General features: G+C 44.4%; 2 protein-coding genes across 2 annotated transcripts in view; one reads left to right on the plus strand and one right to left on the minus strand.

Moving 5' to 3' along the window:
* LOC118336841 (protein transport protein Sec23A-like) overlaps positions 1–330 on the plus strand; it is a gene marked incomplete at its 5' end in the record, with an annotated part of 3,427 nt that extends 3,097 nt beyond the window's left edge. The window contains one exon of the mRNA XM_035673589.1: positions 177–330. Coding sequence (XP_035529482.1) covers positions 177–287 — 111 coding nt within the window. The remainder of the gene's footprint in view (positions 1–176) is intronic.
* Positions 331–1,535: 1,205 nt separating this feature from the next.
* Positions 1,536–1,800, minus strand: part of LOC118336843 (histamine H2 receptor) — a 2,106-nt gene continuing 1,841 nt past the window's right edge. The window contains 1 exon segment of the mRNA XM_035673594.1: positions 1,536–1,693. Coding sequence (XP_035529487.1) covers positions 1,536–1,693 — 158 coding nt within the window.

The following is a 1,800-nucleotide window of genomic DNA, read 5'->3' on the forward strand; positions in this document are numbered from 1 at the left end:
CTCTGTATTATACTGCAGTACTCTCTTATACTACAGTACTCTGTATTATACTACAGTACTCTGTATTATACTACAGTACTCTGTATTATACTGCAGTACTCTGTATTATACTACAGTACTCTGTATTATAGTACAGTATTCTGTGTGTACAGTGACCATCTGTATGTGTGTTGCAGGAGATCGGGACAGGAGGAACGTGTCAGTGGAAGATCTGTGGTTTGGATCCGACCACCACGCTGGCTCTTTACTTTGAGGTGGTCAACCAGGTACGAACGCTTGACCTCTGACCTTTAGATGGTCTGAGATCAGCCTGAAAATGTGCTGAAACTCAGTGCTTGAGTAAATGTAGTTTTCCACCACTGATCAGTACAGCTTCAGCCACCAGCAGGTGGAGGCACATACAATAAAGGAAACAGCTCAAGTCAACAAAATAAAAGCACCAGCTCAGGTCACATACATTTTAATTTAATCAAGTTAATTTTACATCTGGTAGCTGCAGTCACAGGTGAAGTTTTGTTGGAACAGAAACCCGCTTCCAGTCCCAGTCAGGTGGTATCTACTGTATGTTTTCGTTGTGGATCAGTGATTCTCAAAGGTTTATTGATTAATAAGAAAATATTAAATATACTGCCACACTAGAAAATAAATAAGCACACAGAGTCCATATCCATCCATAGTATTATTTTCTTATTGCTTATTATACAGTCAGATTGCCGACCCTTTGGATATGAAGTCAGACAAGAAAACGTTCCTTATATTTTAAATTAAACTGTTCTGGGTCGGTCCTGGCGTTTGCTCTCAGTAGGTCCAGAATACCTCCTCAAGGATGCGTTCAGGAGGATCCTGATCAGATGCTCAACCATCAGTTGAGGTCATCCTGTCATGAACTGAATTATGGAGTACAAGTACAAGTCAGATTCACTCATCCTGAGGAAACCGTGGATGTCTGTACTGAATGAACCACTGAATCACTGTCTATAAGAGTCTGCTCCAACCAAAGCTGGAGCTGGAGGTAACCATCATTCACATCATCCATAGCCCTGAATGTGATGGAGGAGGAATGTCTTCAAACTGAAATGGAACTGCATTTCCCACAATGCAGTGTGACTGTCACAGACCAGTCTGATGACCGGTTGTCTGCAGATACAGCAGGTGTTTCTGTCTTTGGACTGAATAGTGGTGTAGAGGTGGTAGCAGTGGTTGTGTCAGCTGTGTTGGTCATGGTGGTGTTGGTGTTTTTGATGATGACGGTGGGCGTGTTGTCGTTGTCGTTGTCGTCGTGCTGATGCGATTGGCTGTGTCCAGGTGGATGATGGAGCTCTGTGGGCGGGACTCCAGAGGCGTCCCAGAACATGGACACATCTGAATAAACCTGCCGATGCTCCGACGCACCGCTGTCCTGTACCTGCTGAAAACACATGGACAGAAGTTATGTTTCCATCCAGAATTACTTTGTCAATATGTGTTATTGCTGCTTCACAACTAATCCTACAAGCCGCACACTCACGATTCACTTTGTCTTTCCGGAATCTTACTTACGTCTGCGTCATACAGGTGATCCAGGGGTTGAGGGCAGCACTGGTCAGAACTAGCCAGGCAGAGAAGGCAGACATCACAGCAGGACTCTGTTGACCACTAAACGTCTCGTAAAGACACACTGAGATGTAGGGCAGCCAGCACACCAGCAAACATACTGGAAAACAGGAAACTGTTAGCACATAACCAAAAATACATGAACAGATCAGAACCAACCAAAAGTTGTTGCAGAGGTCTGGCGACTAGTTGCAGAGGGTCTGAGGA

The sequence above is a fragment of the Morone saxatilis genome, unplaced genomic scaffold (genome assembly GCF_004916995.1).
Source record: "Morone saxatilis isolate NCDOM2014 unplaced genomic scaffold, NCSU_SB_2.0 Contig3, whole genome shotgun sequence".
NCBI classification, from domain to species: Eukaryota; Metazoa; Chordata; class Actinopteri; family Moronidae; genus Morone; species Morone saxatilis.